The sequence below is a fragment of the Mus musculus genome, chromosome 3 (genome assembly GCF_000001635.26).
Source record: "Mus musculus strain C57BL/6J chromosome 3, GRCm38.p6 C57BL/6J".
Taxonomy (NCBI): Eukaryota; Metazoa; Chordata; class Mammalia; order Rodentia; family Muridae; genus Mus; species Mus musculus.
In genome coordinates, this window is record NC_000069.6 from 75510571 (window position 1) to 75535336 (window position 24766).

General features: G+C 37.4%; 1 protein-coding gene across 1 annotated transcript in view; it reads right to left on the bottom strand.

Annotated features, from left to right (window-relative positions):
- Positions 1-5919: 5919 nt before the first annotated feature.
- The window catches only part of Pdcd10 (programmed cell death 10), a 40363-nt gene continuing 21516 nt past the window's right edge, over positions 5920-24766 (bottom strand). Inside the window, exons 3-8 of the mRNA NM_019745.4 lie at positions 22971-23024; positions 18240-18357; positions 17018-17144; positions 10461-10539; positions 10132-10214; positions 5920-7031 (exon numbers count right to left, since the gene is read on the bottom strand). Coding sequence (NP_062719.2) covers positions 6950-7031; positions 10132-10214; positions 10461-10539; positions 17018-17144; positions 18240-18357; positions 22971-23024 — 543 coding nt within the window. The 3' untranslated portion in view covers positions 5920-6949. The remainder of the gene's footprint in view (positions 7032-10131; positions 10215-10460; positions 10540-17017; positions 17145-18239; positions 18358-22970; positions 23025-24766) is intronic.

Consider the following 24766-nt stretch of genomic DNA (forward strand, 5'->3'; position numbering starts at 1 on the left):
GTCATTATTTAAATACACACCCATAAACATAGGACGATAAACGGACTCCTCCACAGATAGAAAACATAAACCTGTTTCTTTTTGTAAATGAAATCCATCAGCAATCAATTTTCATATAAGTAAAAGAAAAAGCTATCCACAGAGAGTTCCTTTTGTGGAGAAGAGAGAGCCTGAATGAATAGGACAGGCGATGTAAGGACGGAAAGGCCTGAGAGGGGGAATGTGCACTATAAACACTGTTCGACCAGAGAAATGCATGCAGATTGTCCTTATGCATTTAAGACATTTGCCGTCACTGTAACAAGTGAACCTATGCCTCTTTTAGGGGCAGTGGTGGGAACTAGTCTCACATCTTAATGCTAGAATGTGAAATGCCAACACCATGGACTGGAAACTGGTACAGTAACAAATTACATATGTGCATAGTTTTAAATGCAATTATTCCACTTGCAGACTACTCTAATGATATAACTTAAACAAAGCAGTGTTGGAAAGCCATGTAGTTTTGCAAAATACTAAGAACCACTTCCATGTCCACGTACAGACTGATCAGATAAACTATGGTGTATAATGGAACAGTGCGTAAAAATACTAAAGTTCTGTTAACCTATATGGAATTATTATTGAAGGGATGAAAAAGTAACAAAAGTATGTATGGGAAATAACGATCCCATGCAATGTTAATGTCATTGTTAAACACACACACACAAACACACACACAGAGAGAGAGAGAGAGAGAGAGAGAGAGAGAGAGAGAGAGAGAAAGAGAGAGAGAGAGAGGATTAAAGCCACTTCTAGTTGGCAGTGTACACCTGATACTCATTCCAGCATGGGGAGACTGGAACAGGAAGATCAGGAATTCAAGGGTAGCCTGTACTACAAAATATCCTTCCACTCCAAAAATAGTTAATAAATAAAAACACGTCACTTACTAGAATACCTGTAATAGAAAGAAGTTGTGGGTTGAGGAACGGTACAGGGCAAGAGTAAGGTTGTGTGTTTAGTAAAACCACAGTGCTGGGCATCTGTCATGTCAGGGTATCTACACCAAGAAGGCAGATGGAAACAGAAAACTTCAGGGTAGGATCCTGGCCAGTCAGCTTTGTACACAACAGAACACAAGAACCCATATCAAACATGGTGGAAGGCAGAGATGAACATTTAAGGTTGTCTTAAGACCTCTACATACATCTTACAGCATGTATGTCATGGCATGGCATGTGTGGTATGAGTATGCACTCATATACACGAACACACACCACCAGCATACATATTCTTGGCAGCTTGTGTGCACAACCCCCACCCCTCTGCCTGCCACATATACACATGCACTCAAAAATTTTAAAAGTTGTTAACATGATAAAGATGTGAGAAAATGTGGCACCCTCATATATTACTTCCAAGGATGTAAAACAGCACAGCTACTTGGAAGTTCTACATCAAATTACTGAATGGCAATTACACTGCTAAATACCCTCTAACAAAAATCCAGGTCTTACAGCAAGATGTCTACTTAAGTTTATAGTAGCCAGAAAATAATTAGATCTAACTGAAATGCTAACACACTTTTAGATGAGTAAAGGAAAATATGAAACATGATGGATGGCTACTCAGCAGTGAAGTACACCACATATGCTGCCATGGTTAAGTTAGAAGGCCGAGAGGCAGATGTAGAAGGCAACAGTCCACATCGTGGTGGTTTGAAGGAAAATGGCTCCCACAGCCTCATGTATTTCAATATGTGTTGGTGAAGTTCCATGGTTTAGATGTGGCCTTCTTGGAGGAGGAATATCACTGGGAGTGGATTTGAAATTTTAAAAGTCCACGTCAAGCTAGGTGTGTATGCATTCCCCTGACATGCCTCTAAACTCTTTCCTCTGCTTCTTGCTTGTGGATCAGATGTGACCTCGCAGCTAATACTCAAGCAGCCTGGCAACCAACTTGCTTCTGGTCATGATAGCCATGGACTCACCCTCTGAAAACTGTAAGCAAGCTCCCCACTGAATGCTTTCTTTCGTAAGTTACCTTGACTATGGTGCCTCTCCATAGTAACAGAACAGTAACTGAGACATGCATAGTTACAGAAAATGCCCCAAAACGGAAAACCTCTAGGGACAGAACACAGCTCAGTTTTGCCTGGAGATGGGAATGAGAAATCGGAAGAGTTGAGAGATGACACAGTCATGCCTGTTCTACGTCTGAGCTTAGGTTGCACTACTCCATATTTTAAAATCACTGAATGGAACAACTAAAATGTGTTTTGTGATACAATTTTAATCTAATCTTTTTAAGGGTAGATGTACTAGTTCCTGGGCCAGCTAAGCTTTGCCATTATACCTATTTTAGAGAAAATACATAAAGCCCTATGTGTGCTGGCTCTCAGCACTTATTCCAGAACTAGGGGCTGAATGAGAAGGCTAGTCTGATCTTCACAGTTGAGACAAAAACAAAACCCTGAGAGACTTAAGTACATGCAGGCAAAATGACTATTGTGGCTTTAAATGTTTGTCCTTTTCAAAATTCCTGCTGGGACTTTGTCACTGTAAGCTGTTAAATGGATGGAAACTTAATCCAACCATACAATTTGGCAGGGAAGCCCCTGGACATGGGTAGGCAGCAGGGTGGAGCCGAATACATGCAGCCTCATAAGGAGAAAGCAAGTCCTTGTTACTGTCGGGCTGCCCCACTGTGGTTCTCAAACATCTCAGACATCCAAGCTTCTCAAATCTGACCAAATCTCTAAGCTTAAATACATCTCTTTATAACTTAATCTGCAGTCGTGTTGTCAACAATAAAAAAGTAAGGCTAATTCCTTCTGTTTGCCCATTTTTAGTTTCAACTCTCAACATTTTGTGTCTCTTGTCCTGGGACAACTGCAGCGGTTTTACTCTCTGCATGTATGCTGAGGAAAGAGTAGAAAGGGGAGGAGGGGGATTTTGATAGGTTTCTTTTATAAAAGAAAAAATACACAGGAGGAAAACACAGCAAAACCCTAAGTGCTGAGGCTCCTTTTTTAAATGTTTCAGAGAAATGCTGAGCTGTACCCGCATGGCAAGCTTCGGTTTACTTTAAAATAATTAAATCAACAAGCCTAAGTGGCTTTCAACTACACCTTAAGCTTCAAGCCAACTGAAAAAGTAAACAACTGCATTTTCATAATCAGTAAAAGACAAAAACTAATTCATGAATGCATAATATAACATTCTTAATCTTTAGCAGGACACTGGGACATCAAGAACAAACCCTCTTGTTTAGTGAGGTGAAAAATTCTGAGACTCTGGGCTATACTCCCATGATGGACAAGTAAGTGACTGGAACTACAGAGTAAAGGGCAAAGAAATATGGAAAGATGATGACAAGAAAGAGCTCTGTGGAACTTGGGAGTTGTGAATTCATTTCTGAGAACCATGTAAGGGCACGTATACATTTGTATGTATGTAGGCATATTGGTCTGATGAATGGCCTAGATGCAATGAAAACACCCCAGATCACAGTGTAAACTTTTAGTAACTTCATTCTGGCTGTATGAAGAAATAGATGGTCACAGATCTTGGGATGCTTTTATGAAGGGTTAATTAAGGGGTGGGCGAGGTGGGGGAGTGGCAAGACACACAAACAGAAAAGAGAACTCACAGGGCCCAGGAACCACCTAAGAGCTATCTGTCAAATTTAAAATAAAATTTGCATACCAGAGTATGGGATATAAAACACTAGGAAAATATAAAATAAACAAACAACAAACAAATCAAACCCTTATGAACCCATAACATCCAAATTTAGGTGGAAACACATAGCTGGGTAAATGAATGACGGGACAGGAAAACAGGACTTCGTTTCCAAGTAGAATGTCCAATGCTGACTGGTCCATGTGGGAGCAAATGAAGTGTGGACACTATGCCCCTCCTTAGAAGTGGGAACAAAACACCCATGGAAGGAGTTACAGAAACAAAGTATGGAGCTGAGATGAAAGGATGGACCATGTAGAGACTGCCATATCCAGGGATCCACCCCATAATCAGCTTCCAAATGCTGACACCATTGCATACACTAGCAAGATTTTACTGAAAGGACCCAGATGTAGCTGTCTCTTGTGAGACTATGCCGGGGCCTAGCAAACACAGAAGTGGATGCTCACAGTCAGCTAATGGATGGATCACAGGGCTCCCAATGGAGGAGCTAGAGAAAGTACCCAAGGAGCTAAAGGGAACTTCAACCCTATAGGTGGAACAACATTATGAACTAACCAGTACCCCTGAGCTCTTGACTCTAGCTGCATATGTATCAAAAGATGGCCTAGTCGGCCATCACTGGAAAGAGAGGCCCATTGGACACGCAGACTTTGTGTGCCCCGGTACAGGGGAACGCCAGGGCCAAAGGGGGGGAGTGGGTGGGTAGGGGAGTGGGGGTGGGTGGGTAAGGGGGACTTTTGGTATAGCATTGGAAATGTAAATGAGCTAAATACCTAATAAAAAAAAAATGAAAAAAAAAAAAAAAAAAAAAAAAAAAAAAGAATTGGAAAGTCAGTGTTAGATTAGAGCAAACAGCATCAACATATCTTCATCCCCAGAGGAAGATGTTGGCATGTTCTTAAAAGCCTTCCAGAGGTCATGTACTAGTAAAACCAAGTTATATCCTACACTGGAGAAAAACAACTGCACCACAACCAAGTGATGAAAACTAGAATCACCAGTGAGGAGATGGATCGGAGCTCTCCATCTCCTCCTCATGACAACCACCAGTGCAATGTTCGGACCAACGGTACATAACTTGGATCTAGTAAGAAAACGTGAAGTGAGGAACAACTTATAGCACTGAGGCTATAAGACAGGCAAAGCATGCAGAGTATAGTGATACAGAGTGCAGGGTAAGCAACGAAGATGGCAAAAGGTATGCAGTTTTCTCTTTGAGCAACTATTATTCTTGTAAGTTTCCCGAGAGTCTGAAGATATTCCCATATGGAAAATCAAAATTATTAAAAAGGACAGCTATTAGCTCCTCATCCTACTCCCACCCCCACCTATCATTTACTATGTTATGTTGTGTAAGTATAATGGAAGGGGCGTTGGATTTCTGAAAAGAAACCACATTGCTGTAATTTGTATCCCAGTAAACTAAAAAGGGGGTTGGTGAAGCAGCCTCTTACATTCTGTTTCTGGCAATGGAGCAAAAATAAGTGGAGCGAGCACACAGAAGACGTGAACCAAAAGCTCAGCCCTCAGCTGACAGCTAAGCTCATTTCTGATTCTTCAAGTATAATGAAGATGATTAAGTATAGGACTCTGAACAGATCAATTGTACTAACTGCATTTGTCAATAGCACTCAACATAGAAACACCAGAATCATGTGTTTCCTTCCATTCTCCTCCTCAGAAGCCACGGGAAGCAAACCGTATCCGTCTCTACTGATTCACCTCAGATCTTTTAGGATTTGTAGAAATAACGGACTCTCAGAATCCGCCCTCTTTATGAACACGTTTGTTTCACTACAGTGGAAGCCAATGCAGCTGATGACAGAATAAAGAGAAGACTTATAAAAATGAGGCTGGCACCTTCTAAGAGGGAATGAAAATACAAGAAAGGCAGTTGAGACTGTTGGTTAGGAGTCTTCTACCAGTCATACACTTGTCTTCCTTACATTTTCCAACAAAAAATGCTGAGTTTTGATGAAAATACTAAAGATATTTAGCCTATGCTAAATTAATGGTTCTGCAATGGTCTTTTCAATAAACACAAATCAAATTAGGAACACACTCATAGGTTGTAAGTTCAATTATCTGTCTTTTCTGCTTTGCTTCCTTTCATACACTGACTTATATTTAACAGGGCGGTTTTATGCTGTCAAAGACAGCAATCTAAAAAAATTCACTTTCTAAAAACAACTAAATAACAAAAATAACTAAATTGTCTTATAGCAAAGTTCTGTCAACAAATTTTAATATTTCATTTCTTTATAAAACATGAACAAAACCTGATTTTCCCTTTATTTTATAATTAAAAACTCAAATCACTCAACATGAATACCGATACATAGTTTTCTTATAACTTCTCTAGTGTGAAACAAACTATACATATTTAAAGAGTATATATTATATTAACACTGATAAAAATCTCAATACAACTATTAGAATTTTTTTTTTTTAAATTGTGATTACTCTGGGGACAATGTGCAAAGCTTATTAGGGCCTAGTATAGCAGAAGTAATTTCGTGGAGCCGCATCTACCACTCAGAAAGCGTCATGAACCTGAAGTGTTACTACAGTACGAAGACCCCGTAGCTTCATCTCTCTTCTCAGGTCTATAAAGATTGGAAATAGTGAAAAAATATCCAGTTCTTGATATGTAACAACTAACAAAAGTATTTTAACTGACTACATTTTGCTCAAAGTGATTAAGGACAAAAAATAGGAATTCTTGTTCCTTTATTATTTGATAAACTGCTAGTAAGCTCCCATTAGAAGATCTTTAACATTATACCAAGTTGTCTTGGTCTTCTGATCATATATACACACACACATATATATATGCATCTTTTTTCAAGTAAAGAAATGTTTAACAGATGTAAACTATTTATTGAATATTTGCCACCAAATATTGTTAAATACATTATCTTGCAGCATATCGCTTTCAAGTTAAAATGTCAGAAACAAACACCAATATTTACAGTTCTTGTAAGGAATGTTATATAATGACACATTAAGGCGTAAATTCTTTTGGCTTATAATTCTTAAAAGAATGATAATAGCAAAAGTGATGCAAAATCTTCATTGTGAGATTATGATTAAGCTACATTTTACAAAAATATGGTGTAAGATGGCAATAATCCCATTCAACATCCTGGATTAGGTCCCTCCGGAGGGACTGATAATTTATACAGTCAAACTTTAAAATTTACAGATAAATGCAGTTTAATACTGCCACTGAGAAGTACATCTCTTAACATATACAACTTTCAGGCCACAGTTTTGAAGGTCTGAAGTATCAAGTTGGTTTGATGAATTAGCCGGTTGGCACTTATGAACACATTTATTGCCCTGTTTAAAAAGAAAAAGAACAATCATTAATTTCATTTTTCAAATTCACTATTTAAACTAAAATATTTATAGTTAATGTTATATTAACGGTAGCAATAAAATGAAAGGGGGAGGCAAGTAAGTTCTGAGTACTGTAAACTTTCATTCCAGTTGAGAATTTAATGTGGGTTATAAACTATAGCGTCTAGGAACCACTGCCCCCTGGTGGTTCTGACTGGCAGTAAGGGGTTGTAGGGTTGCTACCCCTTAACCATTTACAGGCTAAACAGATCACTGGTCAAACAGGAGGATTCAGATTGTTTTCAGCTGTACAAAATAAATACAATTTAAAAAGAATTTTGTTAACAAAATAAAACCTGATGTGCTTAAGTGATGATTAGAGTTGAGGTTCCCGGTTAGCCTGATCTGCGGAAGCATGCAAGGCACTAAGCCTCGAGATCTAATGGCACAGTAACATCTGGCATCAATGAGCATGATAAAGAAATGTTAACGACTTCTAACCTACCCTAATCTAATCCTTGCCTAAAAACATGTGATTTAGTACCTGGGGTCCAACAAATACAAAAGTATGGTTTTAACCGATGCTTTAATTACAAACATGGAGCCTGTAAGGGTTTGAGCTAGGTCATGTGCATATACTTTATGGTGGTATAGCTTGTTCTTGTGGGGCTCCCAACAATGGAAGGGGGTTGTCTCTGATTCTTTTGCCTGCACATGGGATCCTTTTCCTCCTACTGAGTTGTCATGTCCAGATATGATATGAGGGTCCATCCCAGTCTTCTCTATCTTGTTAGTTTGGTAGATATCCCTTGAGAGGCCAGATAAGTCCTGCACTCTTGTGTTCTTTCTCTGCCTCTCTCTCTTCCCCCTTTGGAAGGGAAGCAGAGGAGTACTTGATCTGGGGGAGGGGAGAGGTTGGGGGAGGGACCAGGAGGAGTGGAAGGAGAGAAAACTGTGAGAAGATGTAATGTATGAGAGAAGGGGACAAAGCTACTTTAAGAGCCAGGATGTTCTCTCAGAGGCTCATGGTTCCCTCATTATACAGCCTTATCAGTCCCTCATTGTACCAGGGATGAAGGTTGGATCTTCACCAGTTGAGTCAATGAGAATTTGTCTCCCTAGTACAAGATGTCTTCAAAGATTTTGCTCCACTAACAATTTTCCATTTGGAGTAAGCAAGTACAAAATTCACAACATTTAAACAAAAAAAAAAAAAAATGAATTTAGAGCTGTAGAGATTGGAAAAATAGTAGCAAGCTTAATATCAATATATACAAATTTTAGATTAGTGAACTATAAACTCCTGCCTTTCAACATTCATTGTACATGATTAATTAAAGTTAGAAATTATTATACCCTTATCTAAATCATACCTTCGGCTATTTGGGCTTAGTTTATTAAACTATGTCACAAAACATTTTCCCTAAACAATTTGAATTTGCATATGGAACATAAAACTATTAATGTAACTATCTTTAATTTGTAATATAAATGAAAATATTTATATTTGCCTGAACATTAAAACTGATTGTAAAAGTTTTATATCCATGTACTTTTAAAATATTTTATACTAATATCACAAATGTGTGGTTTTATATGGGATCTTAAAACTTCAAGGTTTGCGGTGCCTGTTTGGAGTATTTTCTAGCTTTATATATATACATAAGTATATGTCTTTTTCAATATAATTTCTAGCATCTTAACTAAAGTCCAGTCAACAACCTGTATGAAAGCACATTGCAGATGTCATAACCCAGACTATCTGTTTAAATACTGAGTACATATACAAAACACAATCCCTAGATCTACACAGGGCTCTATAGGAAGTTTTGTATAAACTTAAAACTAATGTTCCCAATGATGGCTGACTAGGCCATCTTCTGCTACATATGCAGCTAGAGACACGAGCTCTGGGGGTACTGGTTAGTTCATATTGTTGTTTCTCCAATAGGATGAATACCCTTCAGCTCCTTGGGTACTTTCTCTAGCTCTTGCAAACTTTATATGCCTCAGTACAGGGGAACACCAGGGCCAAGAAGTGGGAGTGGGTGGGTAGGGGAGTGCGTGGGGGGCGGAGGAGGGTATGGGGGACTTTTGGGATAGCATTTGAAATGTAAAATAAGAAAATACCTAATTTAAAAAACAACAACAACAACAAAAAAACCCCTAATGTTCCACTTACAATTTCCATATCATTTTCTTAAATAGTCATTTGCTTTTGTCTTCTTTCCAATCTTTTTAGTGTTCTCTTATTTAGCTATTTTATCTTCCCTTTAGCAATATGGATCTCTAGCCTGGGATCACTCGAAAGCCACCTGGACACATTTACAAAACATCTAGACCATGTTCCTATTCAAGTCAAGGTAGAAATCTCTCAAAGTGGAACTGTGGCAATGAGCTTTTTAAAAACTGACCCAGGATGGTTTTAATATGGAGAGAGGATTGCGAATTATTGTTATTAAATCCTATCCTCTGTGTACTAGTTTTTCAAGGGGCTGGTACCTTTGACAGCAACTGAACAATCTTAAAAAAATGTTCAATTATTGAACCCCAATAGTAGACCCATACCATCAGATGCTACTAAAGTTTAAGAAAAAAAAATTAGGGCTGGTACAAGCCAGTAAGTTAAGATTTACTTTTTATCTTTTAATATCAAAAAAGGAAAACACCAAATGCCCCCCTCTCCCCTCCCAAAAAAAACAAACCAACCAACCACATTCAGGTGAAGACTGTACAATTTACATTTCATTATCAGGTCCTTTTCAGAAAGTGTCAAAAATCCTTACTGTAGGTTTTAAGTTGTGGTAAGAACAGTAGCCACTCTCCAATCCTCTGCCTTTGTTAATCAGATGACTCGACTCTTAACAATGGAAGACAGAGCTTAGCTGACAGAGCTTTTCCGTTTTAATTTTTACATTCAATTTTCTCCATCTCCCGGCCCCTTTCACCAAGTGGGTGTGGAATTAAATTCAGGCTGTGAGGCCAGGCTGTGAAAGCCTTTACCCATGGAGACCTCTCACTGGCCCAAATAACCTGGTTCCAATATCCCAGAAAAACATTCATTTAATTAGAGCAGAGAAGTATAAATGACAATACTTACTTGCCATCTTTAAAATAAGTCTTCAGAGTGTCACTGAAACTTTTGGAGTATTTTACAAATTCTTTCTTTTGGTGTTCAAGTGCCTATGTTTATAAAAAGAAAAACAGGCTAAGACAGAAGAAGAGCACACAAGGCCAAGTCAAAGGGCAATGGCAACAATGAATATGGCATGATTTATAGTCCGTAGGTCTGAGGAGTGTTTACTCACATAACCACACAACATTTACATCTGAGGACAAATGCAATGAGACAATTTCCACAAGCCAAACCCTTTAGTGCAAAGGTCATAAAACAACTGCCCATATGTACAATGGCAACAAGCAACTTACCCTGCGGTTCTGGTACTGATATTTTTTGAAGACATTATTCACTGTATCAAGTAGTTCTTTTATTGCACTAGCTATATCCCTGTTTGGAAAGGAACAGCAACAACAAAAATCTTTAAAATCATCTACATTAAGAAATATATATTTATAATTATGAATCATGATATGCCACTCCACTTCCCCCACTGATACCTGCCAGAGTGGCCTGTAGCTCAGAAACTGCCATGGATTACCTATCCTGCCTCTGCCTCAGTGCTGGGATTAAAGGTATGCACCACATGGTTGGCTATTCATATATCTATATCCATGTATCTTTTTGTTTTGTTTCTGAGATATGTTCTCAAGTAACCAGGCTAGCTTTGAACTCTACATGTAACCAAAAGCTTTGAGCTTTTCTGATCCTCTTGGCTCCATATCCAGAGTGCAATCATCCCAAGTGTAGTGCACTGTTGGGGATTGGATCTTGCTTTTTATGCATGCAAGGCACACTGCTCTCTACCAACTGAGGCATGCCTTGCCAGACCCTCAAAGTGCTCATTTGCATACTTAATTCTCTCCGATCATGAGGTACTTCAGCTCATCCTGCCATAGTAATGCCTTTTTTCCCTAAGCATTATGATGAATATATACCACCTCTTATATGTAAACCATTGACATTAGGCTAGAACAAAAAACGTTCCCTACTGAAGTAGAATTATTTTCACACAGAAATGTCACCTGGCCACTTGCTAGCATCGCAGCTCCTATTTAAGAGTAGCAGCCTAAATCATGTAAGGACCTCTCTATCTTCAAGCAATTTCAATATTTTACACTGCTGTGAAGGGCATAGTCAATCATATTCAGCAAAATAGTGTCAGCAGAATTTGCTGTGTTTTTGAGAAAAACTATAGTTGTAACCAATATAAAATGTTAAATCTCTACATATGAAAGTTTCAATAAAATCATATTGAGCTAATTAAAATAAATATAAAGAAGGTAACAGTGAACACATAGATCACATATGTTAGTATTCTATAAAAAAGTAATTTTTAACTTGTTGTCATGGCTAATGCGAAAGATGTGAATGCAACAGAAATTTTTGGACAGGGCAGGTCAAGCGAGCAGCCCAGAAACAGACTGCTTAACTGCAAAGAACAGCAAGACAGGAAGAAGAGAAAAGGCTTTGCTAGAGTCTATCTGTATCTGCTTTTAAGAACTGGGAATCTGAAAAGTGAGCATGATGACAGGCTGCTGAATCAGTCTCTAGTGAGGCTTTCCTCAGATACAGCAAATTAAAGAGCTATCACAAATAACAAAATATCTGCACAAAGCTAGGGCAATCAGGTGAGTGACTAGAGAGTCTGCTTTTAGCTACACTTAAAGAGGTCGGAAGGAAAGAATTGCCATCATCCTTGTCTTTCAGCTTCAAGAAGCCCAGTACAGAGCAAGGTACCTTGCAGTTAGAGGAAAAGAAAATTGTTCATGCCCCAAGGATGCAGCAGCTTTAGCAAAGTCACAGTGGAACCCAGGGCTAGACAAAGTCCCAGTAACTTAACTTGATTGTAGGGCCAGGAACTTAGCTTCTAGAAGAGCATCAGGCCAGGAGGCTGATAGCCTCAATAAGCTCTGCCCTATAGAATAAGCTGGGAGGAAGAACAGAACAGGAAAGTTCGCACAGCTCTGTCTCATTATTCAGGTCTAAGTCCACAATGAGGCAAAGCACCTAAGAGATAAGAGACACTGAGGCTTTGTATGAGAGAAAGTGCTCAAACAGCCTAGCACCAGCTCTGACCTTAGGCAGAAGTCTGTATATCTACAACTCATATTTATGTTACCTGAGGAGTATGTCCTCCTAAGACTTATGCAGATCTCTAAGGTACAACTCAATTTTGCATTATTAACCTTGTGGCTCCCTTCACCACCCAAGTAGCACAGCTATAATTAGGCCTGTGCTCATAATGGGATTCTAGCACTGTCTCGGCATCTAACTAGTCTGGCTTCCAACACTGCTGGCTACCACAAGGGGTGAGGTATACCTGAGACTAATGCACAACAAACCCTGGCAGAAGCTCTCAATCTAAAGCAGCACAGCATAGTGACAGACCACATTTGATAGGATGCATGATACTGGGAGATTCCCCAGGCTGTGCTGTTAGCAGAGCTTCCTGAACAGCTCTAGATAACCTGGGAACATAAACTTCTAATCTAGTAGCATCACTGGTATGTAGTATTTTTCCATGATTGTATATATACTGAAAACCAGGAGCCTTTGCAAGAAGTGGCCTTGGTCCTAATCCTCCAATGTGCTGGTCTTCATTGCCCATGGGCTTGGAGCATGGCAGAGATTGGTGGATAATGGCCACAGCTACATGACAGTACTCTAGGACTGCTCCATCCAGTGACTCTCTCTGAAGGCAAAGACAACTTTGTAATGTCAGACCTTAGGATAGGGACTGTGAAAAAGGCCTTTACCTTATGTGGGGCACAGAAGAAGGCTTAAGCATAAGAAAATCTTTACTCGTCAATTTCTGAATAATGCATCTTAACAATATACCAAATTCTCCTTCATTCCAACGTCCCAAGAAATTCTAAGAGACAATATTATCCCAACACCAGAAAAAAAAACATACAACACTGTAGCAAAATAATAAAACTAAGAAATGGACAAGAAACTTGAATAGACATTTTTTAAAACACCAGGGTCCAACTAATGATACTAAAAGTAGGTGAAAAGACAACACCGCTAAGTAACAAAGAAACACAAATTGAAAGCATAATAAGCCATCATTTTACCCTAGGATGAGTGACAGTGATATCAACACAAAGTAACGAATGCTGGCAAGGCTGTAGATAGAGAAAAGCAGAGCCACAAGCCCTGAGGGTGGGGTGTTCATTATTAGCATGTTATTGTAGAGAACAGTACTAGTAATTTCACTGCTTGGGTACATAGCTAACACAGATGAAATAAGTGTATCAAACAGATGTTCTATACTCCCATGTTCAATAAAGAGCTGTTCACAAAATAGTCAAAATAGTAAACAAGTCTGATGTTTATCAATTGCTGGCTCAATGGATCAACACAGTAGAGATGCATTGGATACTAGTTAACAGTGAGAAACAGTGGGATCCTGTAACTTATGATAATATGAGTGGAATTAGACTCTATTATTAGGTGAAATAACACATACAGAAAAAAAAACATATAATTTCACTTGTAAGTAGAGTCTAAAAAAGTTGATTTGATAAAAGGTGAGAGTGAGTGGTTGTTAGGAGATGCTGCGGAGGAGGGAGGAGTCCAGGTTAAGTACGATCACTGAGTACTAAGTCAGACAGGAGCATATTATGGCCTGCTACTGCATAGTAAGTAGGGGGACTATACATAAAAATTACATACCAATTTTTCAAAAACCACCTAGGATTTTTAAAGTTGACCTAAGGGAAACATGCATTGGACAGCACATGGCACCCCACTGTTACATACAAACCTCTGTATTCTTGTATATCTGTTATAATACAATTAAGAGCCTGTATAAGTTTGGATGGGGTTGGAGTAGAAAGAGTCCTCCCCAGGTACTCTGTGGATGAGCCACATTTTAAGTATTTGGGAATATGTGGTCAAGATCTTCTAACTTAGTGGTATAGAGCACTCTTATAAACTGTTTTGACCAACATTAGCCCTAAGCCTGGACTACTAGGAGATCTGGCAAACCACAGTGACTTACCCAGTTGTTGAAAAATGTTCTTGAAAAAATCCTGAAATAACTTACATTGAATACATTATCCATAGATAGTAAAACATTCTTACTTATAGCACCAAGGTTTGTACTAGGGACATTGAATTATATTAGTAATCACCTGAGAATTAGCAAATTACAAAAGAACATTACAACACAAAGGAATACTGAGCCAGTGAGCCAGATAAAGAATTGAGGTAATGTAACTCTCATAGTTATGAATAATTTACAGCAGATGAAATCTGTCATAACTGACAGCAAGATTTATATTCTCATAAAATTTGGTACAGTAGGTCATACTCGCTTAATGTTGGTAAAATATGGAAAAGTATGATTACTAATTTAAATATGAAAAGTACAGTATGTTTTAAAAAAAGCTCAACTGTAGCCATCTGCACTGTTCACACAAGACTGACTTCTCCTTTCCAAATAATTTGAATACACCAAACCTTAAGACAAGTGAATCCTGAAATGTATACAAACTACATTTCCACTGCCATTACTTTTTAATTCAATTGTGCTTATTAGTACATACATTCAGAAAGTGGAAGTAAAACTGCAATGTCTAAGCCTTCGTTAAAAACTATGGGCAAACTCTCCCATATGTAGCTTGCACACTATTTCCCTTCAGCCACAGCAGGTTAAAGAGACTCCCTAAGGTTCTTAATCTTTCTAACACTGCAACCCTCATGTTGAATGAATCCCAACCATAAAATTATATTGTTACTACTTCATAACTATAATTTTACTACTGTAATGAACCCTAATATAAATATGTGAGATACAGAATACCTGATATGTGACCCAAAGAGGTCATCACCCACAGAGTGAGAACCACTGCTGTAGGAGGACAGAAACTGTCATGAGGATTCCAGCTCTGCTTCTATCCGTTTTTGCCTTGGTGTTCACTGTAATATTCCTGTCTAATCTACTCACATTCAATAGATGATATCCATTATCACATTTCATTCAAATAGCAGAAACCTGTTTCAAGGTTTCAAGAATTCAAGGTATGGTTTCAAGGTAGCACAATTTAGCCTATGCCACAGAAACATGCTAATAAAACTATGCTTCCCATGGGGGGGGGGGTCATCTTTACTTATGGCTTCACCGAAACACTGCATTAATTAGAGATATTATTATTCCAGCTTGTGCTGCTTTCTATCTATGGAGGTTGAAGAGAATTACCATAGACACTTAGCTAGAAAAGGTGTTAGGACAGAAAATAGCACAGAGAATGCTGGTATCAGTCTACTATGGTTCAAACTATTCTATACCCTTAGGATATAACTTACATTTTGTGGCTCATTCTCCTCATCTCTTAAAGGAATAATTATTAATGCTATTTCATTAACATATTAATACAGAAAAGGGCTTACACTGTGACATAATATCGTTTCTTTCCTTATCACTCAAAACATATGCTCCAAATATTTAACATAGCATTTTGAAACCAAAGTTAAACAGGTTATTCCTGAACACAAACCTGGCACTTACTCTATGTGGTTCCTTTTTATGGTTTCAAGGTAACACACAATTTATTTTAGCCTATGCCACAGAAACATGCTAATAAAACTATGCTTCCCAGAAATCTTTACCTATGGTTTCCCCAAAACATTGCATTAATTAGAGATATTATTATTCCAGCTTGTGCTGCTTTCTATCTATGGAGGCTGAAGAGAATTACCATAGACACTTAGCGAGAAAATATTTTCTCCACCACTAGTACAAACGTCAAAGGCTGGTGATTTTGTCAACCTGACACAAGCTAGGGTCTCTCAATTGAGAAAATGGCAAATGAGCCATAGGATTGGCTGTGGTGAACCTGTGGGGCATTTTCTTCTTGGATGATTGATGCTGGAGGGAGTACTCCTGGAAAGGTAGTCATGAAGTATCTAAAGTAAGCTTGAGCCAGTCAGTAAGCAGCATTTTTCCATGGCCTCTGCTTCAGAGCCTGAGTGCAGGCTCCTGCCTTGGCTTTCCTCAATAGACTGTGACGTAGGATACATAAGCCTCCCCCTCAAGCTGCATTTTTGGTCAGGGTCTTTATCATGGCATTGGAAACCTAACAAGACAGATGGGCCACAAGTCTGCGACCTAGTTCTCTAGAACTACTACTTTTGCTGTTTGGCTACCAATCAGCTTCTTAGCCCTTATTATGTAATCTATAACCCAAAAGCAGGAATTTAGAGTTCAGTTCGGTAAATATCAAAACATGCCATTCACATCTATATAAAAGTGACTTATGCCATTTTTGAAATAAAAACAACATTGGAACTTTCTTGCTACCAACATAGTGCCTACACTTATTTTTATCTGAAATATACAGGTTATTTACAGAATCTGTTTATATAGTGTCTTGGGGGTTTTGTTGCTGTGAAAGGACACAATACCAAGGTCATAAAGGCAAACCTTTAGTTGGGGCTGGCTTACAGTTTCAGAGGTTCAGTTTATTATCATCATGGCGGGAGGTATGGCATTATGCAGGCAGACTTGGTATTGGAGGACCCAAGAATTCTTCCTCCAAGGTCTTACCGACTCTAACAGGGCCACATCTCCTAAAAGTGCTACTCCCTACACTACACATGGGCCAACCATTCAAAGAATGAGTCGATGGGGGCCAGAGCTTTTCAAACCACCACATAAAGTTTAATTTATTGTTTACATTACTATGTTTAGTCCACTACGTCATTGGTGCCACTTAAACATCCTAAAGACAGGGTACTCTGAGGCCATTATATTCAAAGTCCATGACATTTCCAATTTTCAGATTTTATTCCAAACTAATATTTTAATTGAATTAATTAATGATTCTTGTTTTTAAACAAATCAAAAAACTTCACTTACTTGATTGTCTGCAGAAACCTCACTCTGTCATTGATCTCATCAGGAATCTTACTGAGAATCTGTTTAAGTGCCCGTGCCTTTTCATTTAGGTCCTGGAATTCTGGCTCTGGCCGCTCAATCATGTACTCTGATAAAACAGAAACACAATAAAAAAATATCATGTGACTCTGACAAATTCAAATCTAAGAACTCTCAATGCTGACCAAAGGAAGGAGAGAGTGGGAAAAAAGTCATTGAGCCCAAAAAGAGAAACGAAGTTCAACTTGGTCCAGTGCAAAAATTATCTCTGAAGTAAAACAGAATAAGACTACACATCTTTGAGATATATGGTTAAGCCTAATAAGATCCACCCATCCATTGATCAAAAAAAGAGGAGGCTTAACTAACTCATCAGTCCTAACATTCTATATTCATGTCCCATGAAACCTTAAATAACAAAATTCATGAAGGAGGTCATTTATATATCTGTAAAAGGGAGATTTGAGTTCAGAAAGTTAAAACCCCTATAATGTGGAATATATTAAGTCTATTTCATTAACTTTAGTATTGACTATACAATGGATCATTATATTAAACTCCTACAGTACTGAATGCACTATAGTTCATTATATTAAACCCCTATAGTGTAGAGTATTTTATGGTTCATCATACTAAAACTTGTATAGTGTTGAATATAATATGGCTCATTATATTAAAATGTCTACAATGTGAAATATACTGTGGTTCACTATATTATAACCACAAACTTACTACAATTTTCAGTATATTCTTAACATTTCATTTTAAAACAAAGACCAATATGAGCCCAACATATAGGTTGGGATCACAGAATGGCTTTTTAAAAAGAAGTTTCAGTCAGACCTGGTAGATAAGAAGGCTTACCACCAGGCTGACTAATAGGAAGCTCATCAACTTACAAACGGCTCACTTCTTTCAAATGCAACAGAGAATATTTCTCAGAACTTCCAGTGAAATTGAAATGTGTTAAACATTATATTAATGGGTAAAAAGATAAAAGCATAGAGTATCAAATACATCACATCACTAAGTCTGGCAAATACAGAAAAGTTAAAGGGTCTCCTTGTCTACTTCGTACAGGTAACAACCACCGCCGGCACTAGAAGCATGAAGGAATGGGGAGGACTGTCTGGTCCAATGGGAATGGTCTGGAGGAAGGGCTTCTCAAGAACGGAGAACTGCACACAAGGCTTCTTTCTGATACCTTCTACGTCATCAGCTGCCATACGAAGGAGGGACTCGGTGAAGTTAACTTCTACACTTTTTTTCTCTAATATTTTCATAATGATGTCTTGTGTGAGGCCTGGATTTTCCTTTTCAGCCTGGAAGAAGAACATGCGATGAGTATAGTCTGGTTCAGGATCTCTGGCTTCTGACAGAGGGATATACCGTGGAAAGCATTGTGACATACTACAGCTTCCACAATGACATATTTTCTATGCTTTGCTTTTTGTCTGTTTTTTATTTTGGGGTGAGGTTTTAAGGACAAAGGCAGATATGACATAGATGAGTGAGACTGGCACACATGATGCAAAACCCACAAAGAATCAATAAAAGGTTAAAAAAAAAAACCCTTACATTTCTAATCTTTTTCTGTTGAGAAAAAAAATCGCTAGTTTTGATACATAGAAATGTGATCAACATTTTAAAGCTAAAATTTAATTGTTCTGAATTTAATCACTTATAAGGACAAGAAAGCACTGTTGACCCAGGTGCTAAGAAAGGCGCCATCAGCTTTGTTTAGCTTATGCATCAGAAGTTTTTATTATGTGCAAACTCACAGAAGCACCCAGCATCCTTTGCCTCTCCAGTATGTCCTCTTTCAATCAACCTAACAACTATGACAAAATCTCTTTATTATATATATTACTCTTTTCATGACTACACTGAGAACTTTTAGCATATACAACATTTCATCTTAAGGAAGGGCAGTAATAATTCCTATCAAGTATTTTTGGAAGATGTGCTGTATTAGAATTAAGTGCCAGGAAATGCAAAATAAAACACTAGGGTAGCTTTTGCATTTTTAAATAAAATTGATTTATTCCCTTACCTACTTTTCTATAGAATAATTCCCATTGCCTATTTTAGGTTTATAGCAAAATATTTTGTTCAATAGTTTTTAAAGTATCACTCATTGAAAACTGATTTTCATTTATTGTTATTGGTGTGTGTGTGTCTGTGTGTGTGTGTGTATGTGTTTGTGTGTGTGTGTGTGTGTGTGTGTGTGTGTGTGTGTATGTAAAATGGGTTGCTTGGCCATAGGCAAGCACACATGTGCAAGTGTAAGTGAGTAGGCAGCTCTGGGGAGTCAGTTCTCTCCCTCCATCTTAGCATGGGCTCAGGGGATTTTGCACATCGGGTTTATTTGATAATTGCACTGATGCATGGAACCTTCTCACAGGCCCTCTATATAGTACCCTGGAAAGCTATATACAGAGCATGATAAATAATATGGAGCATGGTAAATAAATGTACATTTCTTAGGGTTCTTGAATGTTAAGGCATTAAAACCTAGCCATACCAAGATTAATTAAAAAAGGCAAATTTTACATTTTCATAGTAATTTAGCCTATTTCATTAGAAAAAAAAGAATTTAAATCACATTGAAAGTGTGTCTCTTTTAGGATGCCTGCCAATTAAATCTATATAATGCTTTTTCTTTTATCCCAATAATCATGTAATTTCCAATCATGATTCAGTGACACTCTGCTTCCTTAGTTTCAAACACAATTAATCTCTCTGACTTTGCAGTTCCATTCTAATGTCACTGAGATCCGGTTTTTTGTTTTTTGTTTTTTTTTTCTCTTTTCTGTTTCATCACTTTCTTAAAATACTCTTGTTTGTATGAGGTATCAAGTAAGAATACCTTGGAGGTTGTGAATTGAAGTGGGGAAAGGCACAAAATAAACACATGTACCTCAGTGAATGGTGGGATCACTGTACTTGTAATGCTACGCTTATCACTTTGATAAATGATTAATGAAGCATTTAAATTCTGTTTTGCCAAGGCAACTCTCAAAAGAAAAATGATTCAAATATGGTTAAATGCTCTATTATAGTCTTAGTTTCCTGAACTGCCAACAATTTTACTTGATGCTTATTTCATAACACTTGTTTATCTTCCTTGTCCAAGAAGCATTAAATCCACCTACATAATGAATTATCTTGGGGGCATGATGTTTACAGGAAATAACTGCAAAGAAACAGCTTGCTAATTAAGTTAAAGTGCTGAAAGAATTAAATCAAAGTCTGCACACAAAGTTTTTAATACTAGTTTGATTTGGCACAGCAAAAGGTCAGCACTGGAAAATGAGAAGTCTCAACGAGGCCCTGAACTCTGCCAGTTCTCAGAGCTCAGAGAGCCAAATGAAGCTTATTAAGTAGTTTAGGTAGTACAAATATCTTAGCAAAGTGGTACACCCTACTAACTCAGTTACCTCCAAAACTTTGTACACAAGTAAGGACAGCATTTTATCTCACTGCTAGTATTAATATATGTATGTATTAATGTATTAATGGGATGTCTGCATTTCCTGAGCACTGTAGTTTCTCAAACACTGGACGTAGATTGGCACAATTCTCATTTCTTTCTGCACATTGATTTTTTTCTCTTTGTGGTAATTGCTTTTAGTAGTTCCACAAAGATATGACATCATTTAAAGGAATGCAGATCAATCTAGTATGTTGAAATCACAAACTACTTCAAAAGAAGTTCATAGTGTAAACAGATGTTAAATATCACAATACTCACTTTTCTAAAACACTTCACACTGTCCACTAGGTTTGCAGGGCGGCTGGGCACAATATTTGGTTATTATGTCTTAGTGCAGTTGTTCTCAGCCTTCCTAATGCTGCGACCCTTTAATACAGTTCCTCATGTTGTGGTGACCCCAATCGTGAAATCATTTTCGTTGCTACTTCACAACTGGAATTTTGCTACTGTTATGAATCGTAGTATCAATATACTCTTAGGTGACCCTGTGAAGGGCATTCAAAAGGGTCACAACCTACAGGTTGAAAACCACTGTCTTAGTGTCTTCTAGCTAAAGTCCTGGCTAAATCTTCAAAAGCTCAAATTCAATCAATATGTCTGAAATTCTGCTCTTAGATCAGAGATGCTTTCTGCACTTGAAAGATTTCAACCAGGAACTTGATGGGTACTCAACTTTTGTGAAGACTCTAATGCAAGAGAAAAACATCCCACAGCATAAAAGCTGTTTCATAGCCAATGATTATCAATGTAGGAGATAGCACAACCTGTCTGCAGCGGACAAGAAGGACAATGTACTTCTAATCAAGCAGAATGTATATCTTAATAAAAAATTGTGACATATATTTATTTTGGGAAAATTATTAATCCTCTTTTTCTGCAAATAATATACGATGTGACTAAAAAAAACCCACTGTATAAGAAAAGAACTGGAAATATGGGTATAAAAAAGTAGTTTGGCAAAAGTTCTTTGTCATTTTCAAAAAGAAAGTTTTAAAAATTCCTTTTCATTTTCTTTAATTCTGTGGTTACAGGTAGGTATGTGCATGTGAGTGAAGGTACTCGAGTAGGCTAGAGGTATAGAGTCCCCTAGAGCTGCAGTTAGGGAAGCTTGGAAGCCTCCTGGGGTGGTGCCAGGAACTGAATTTAGGTTCTCTAGAAGAGTATTAAGTTCTTTTAACCTTTGAGCTCTCTCTCCAGGTTCTCAAAAATAAATTTAAAAACACAGAATCACCTTTCCTGCATAGCTTTCATTAGTTTTACTTGAGATCTACCTAGCTTTGATAGTTAACAATAAATCACTACTTAATATGAGATTCATGCTCCTCTTAAATAATTTTCACCATTTTTTGAATTAAGAAATATTGTGAACATGAAGCAGAATAGTATATGCCTACAGTTTCCAGTACGAGGAAGGCTGAGACCAAAGTGTCATTTGAAGGTAGAAGTTCAAGGTCAGACTTGTGTAACTTTAAGACTCAGTAGTAGATAAACAAATAAAGCAAAACAGCACTAAAACTCCAGTGCTGTGAATATTAAATGTACCCGCGGGCAAACCCAGATACGCAGGTCTGTCTTAGTCACACAACTCTATTTTTGTCAATGTCATAAGAAAATTCCTCAAGGATACATTGTTTTACCAGTTTTTTGAATATCACTAAAAGGAACAGCTACAAAAAATTTAAGCGTATTCTTAATTTAAACATTAACATATTTTGACTTAAAAAAGACATATTTTAATTAATGATGAGAATTTCCAAGTAAATAAAAATTAATTTGGGGCCACACAAACATATATGTTAGTTGAGAAAGCAGGTAACATTTTAAAACAATATGCTCAAAATGTACATTGAGTCTCTAGAGTAGAGCTAAACAACAGAAATATACCCTGAGAACAAATTCTTCTCTAGTGGTTGTGTACAGAGAAATTGTTTTTATAGTGTATAAGAAATAATACTAAGCTAGCTTCTGCTAATTTTAAAGCAATGTCACCAAACCTGTATCGTCAGGACAGGACTGTTTGAACAGTCCTACTTCCTAGAGCTCAACAAGTCACCAGTAATGAACAACAGCTCAACAGCTCTGTCTAAGGACAAGGAAGGAATGCACCTGAAAAGTCTTAACTATATTCTCAAGGTAACCTTAGTCTGTCATATATGAGGTAGATTTTATATCTCAATATTAAACTATTTGAAGTATAACTAATTTACACTTTAAAACAAGTTTTTAAGAAGTAATTAAAAAAGAATGTAAAAAATGCACATCTAAGAGAGACCATCTGAAACACCATTTGCTGTTGTTTGCCTTTTATAAGTATTCAAAGCTTTATATAATAGACCAAAGCATAAGTAATATCTAAGTAATCTAAAACTAACAACAATCACCTGGTATTTAGATTTACGTATAACAGTTTAATAAGTGTAAGAAGTGAATGTACCTCACCTTAATGAAAGCGGCTCTCAGAGTCTGAGCTGCAGACAAATTTACTCGTTCTAGCTACAATGAGAAGTTTAAAGTTATGATTAGTATAAGCGTTTTTTGGGGAAAAACATTTCTGATGTTTTGTTCTCTATTAATGATAAATCCATCAAACAATAAGCAAAAATGTCAATAGTTATAAGTCAGAACTCTTCAAAAAATTAAAATTCTTACTCAACCCTGTAAAAAAAATTTTTTTTAAAATAAGATGTACTTTACCCGAAAGTAAGATTTACGATACAGAATACATGATATAAATATGTGACATGGAATTCTAAGTGCTAAGAAACAATAAACACATCAACTTGAATTCATAAAAATAATGAGGATTAAGAATAAACTTACAGCTCTGATTCCCTAGTTATGGTTCTCTGTGTGAATATAAGTAATGCTGAAAGGGTGAAGGGAAACATGTATTTGGATTCTGCTCATATTTACTTACGTTTAATTACTCTAATTTCTCAGTCAAGGATTAAGCTTTGGCAAAATTTTCTTGCCACTCAGCAAACAGTGCTGACAAAACAAAACAAAACAAAACAAAGCAAAGCCCCCTTAAACTAAAGCCTGGGTCATCTGAACTTCAGTGCTGCCTCTGTCTGTCATCTACTCCTCTAAGTAAGCAAACATTAACCGTAGGTGCTGCAGAGATAGCAGGGCAGATAACCGCACCCACCCTCCTCTTGTAGAGGACCCATATGATGACTCATACCTATCTCTAACAGAGGATTTAATACTTCATTCTGACCTCTGCAGAAACTGCACACATACATAGTACACTTACATACATGCAGCACCCAAAACACTCATATATGTAAAAGTACAATATTTTAAAAGGTTAAATATAATGATTTTTATTTTATATGTGAGGCTAGTAAAGCCAACTTACAGTAATAGTGAACAACACAGTTCATGTAATTACAGTGAATGCTGGTTAAAGTAATAGCACAACTCATCTAACCTCAGGTATGTATGAAAGTTGGGCTAGACCGATAGGATGAATATTGCCATACTGACTGCCCATGATACTTGGGTTTACACCCTACTGCCTGCTTTTCATCAGCTAAAGGTCTGAGTCAGATATGTCCCTTCTAGCTCTGGCATTAATAAATGACTAAGTAGCACCCTCACTGAAATGCAAGTAAAAGGAGAGAGACCAGAACAGCAAGGGAAGAGCTGGTACAGAAGTCTCCAAGTTCTAGACTATAGTTGAGTATTTCTATCTTACTAAGAAAGTAGCCACAGGAAGGTCAGTTAGACAAGTCTCAGTAGATCAGAAGACTGTAAACTTCAGCAGAGCTCTGTTGGGAGTAATTTTGGAGTATACTGTACACCATATTATCTGCAATGAACTTAACATATTTCCTTATTCATCTGGTTTCCAATACCCAAAAGTAGCCAGGCACACACAAGCCCAGACCTCTTGTTTGCAGAGAAGTAAGTTATCATCTCAATGAACTCATCAAAACTTGTCTCAAATATCTAGAGGCACTCTGCTGCACTTAGGCAGCAAAGACTTTTACCTAGCCGACAAAAGTACTTCTTTTATGCCTCTCAGTTGTGACGAAGATATAACAAAACTGTATTCACTACATCATCTCTCTCCTGACAGAAGTTCTGAGAACATTCTAACAACAGCAGCCATTTCATTAATCATCAACTAAGTGCTTGTCGAGTGTTTTTCTACAGAATAGTCTCTAATCTTCATAATATACCTTTCATAATTTTACATACAGAAAACTGGCTGATACAAATTTCCAACT